The sequence below is a fragment of the Sinocyclocheilus anshuiensis genome, unplaced genomic scaffold, assembly GCF_001515605.1.
Source record: "Sinocyclocheilus anshuiensis isolate Anshui unplaced genomic scaffold, SAMN03320099.WGS_v1.1 scaffold188, whole genome shotgun sequence".
Lineage (NCBI taxonomy): Eukaryota > Metazoa > Chordata > Actinopteri > Cypriniformes > Cyprinidae > Sinocyclocheilus > Sinocyclocheilus anshuiensis.
The window spans coordinates 2,639,638-2,640,814 of record NW_015555768.1 but is presented as its reverse complement, the minus strand read 5'-3'; the positions used below and the strand labels follow the sequence as shown (position 1 = coordinate 2,640,814).

Below are 1,177 nucleotides of genomic sequence, written 5' to 3'. Positions count from 1 at the left end.
ATATATATATATATATATATATATATATATATATATATATATATACACACACACACACACACACACACATTTATATCATTTTAAAATTTATTTTTAATTAAATAAATCAATAATAATAATAATAATAATAATAATAATAATAAATCATCATAGCTATTGTCAAAAATATGAATAAAAATTACATTATTATTTAATTATTTAAAATATCAGTTATCAGACACTTAAACATCAAAATAACCTGTATCAGTCAAAAGGCAATATACAATATACAATCTATAATCTACAAATCACTGGTTTTGTGCATGATTGGCCACTTAAGAGAAGTGTGTTGAGGGTTACTGGATGCCTGGACCAACCCCATCATTGATAAATGGCAATAGCTAGTATCTCCTTTGCTCTCATTCATATTAACTTTGTGGATCCTTGCGGACAGGCCGGGGGCCATCAAACACCTGCCGGGCCCCCGCCACTTGCCGCAAGGCTCCGTGGTGATAGGCGATGGTTACCAGGTCCAGCATAATGTTGCATGCCACCGTGGGTGCTTGAATTCCTAAAGCACACAGAGTGCTGATGGGTAAGGCCAATGTGAAAGCGGCTGCATGAGGGGGAAATGGGATGGGACACCATGGGCACTTTCCTATAAGGTCATCTCTCTGAATGAACAATAGGAACAGCTGTTAGAGCTGGACCCCTTCCACTTGGCATTATGGCTGCACTGTACACACTTGAAAGGGGTCATATGATGCGATTTCAATTTTTCCTTTCTCTTTACACAAAATAATGTTCTTTTTAGCAACGTCATATGACCCCTTTGAAAAAACTTAATTGGTTTCAATTATTGTTCTTTCCTTAGCTGATCAGCATTACATAAAAATGATTGATCTTTGAAGATTGGAACAATCTTCCCCCAGGCCATCAGGCTCCTAAACTCAAACTCAAACTCAAACTCAGTCTCTTAACACCAACATGACTTCACTTAATTATCAGTATGACACTTAATATACAGACATTGTCACTTGCACACAGCAATTTCTGTAATATTTTATTTATTTACTTTTTACCTCTATTGCTGCTATGTAACTACCCTGTACAACCTGTTTGCACATTCTTCTCTTGTACATTCCTGCTCATCTTAATATTTATTAAGTCTACAGTATACTGTCCTGCGCATTTTATT

General features: G+C 35.7%; 1 protein-coding gene across 1 annotated transcript in view; it reads right to left on the bottom strand.

Annotated features, from left to right (window-relative positions):
- The window catches only part of LOC107674294 (sarcoplasmic/endoplasmic reticulum calcium ATPase 2-like), a 27,623-nt gene that overhangs the window by 14,049 nt on the left and 12,397 nt on the right, over positions 1-1,177 (bottom strand). The window contains exon 7 of the mRNA XM_016468233.1: positions 413-550. Within this exon, the coding sequence (XP_016323719.1) occupies positions 413-550 (138 nt within the window). The remainder of the gene's footprint in view (positions 1-412; positions 551-1,177) is intronic.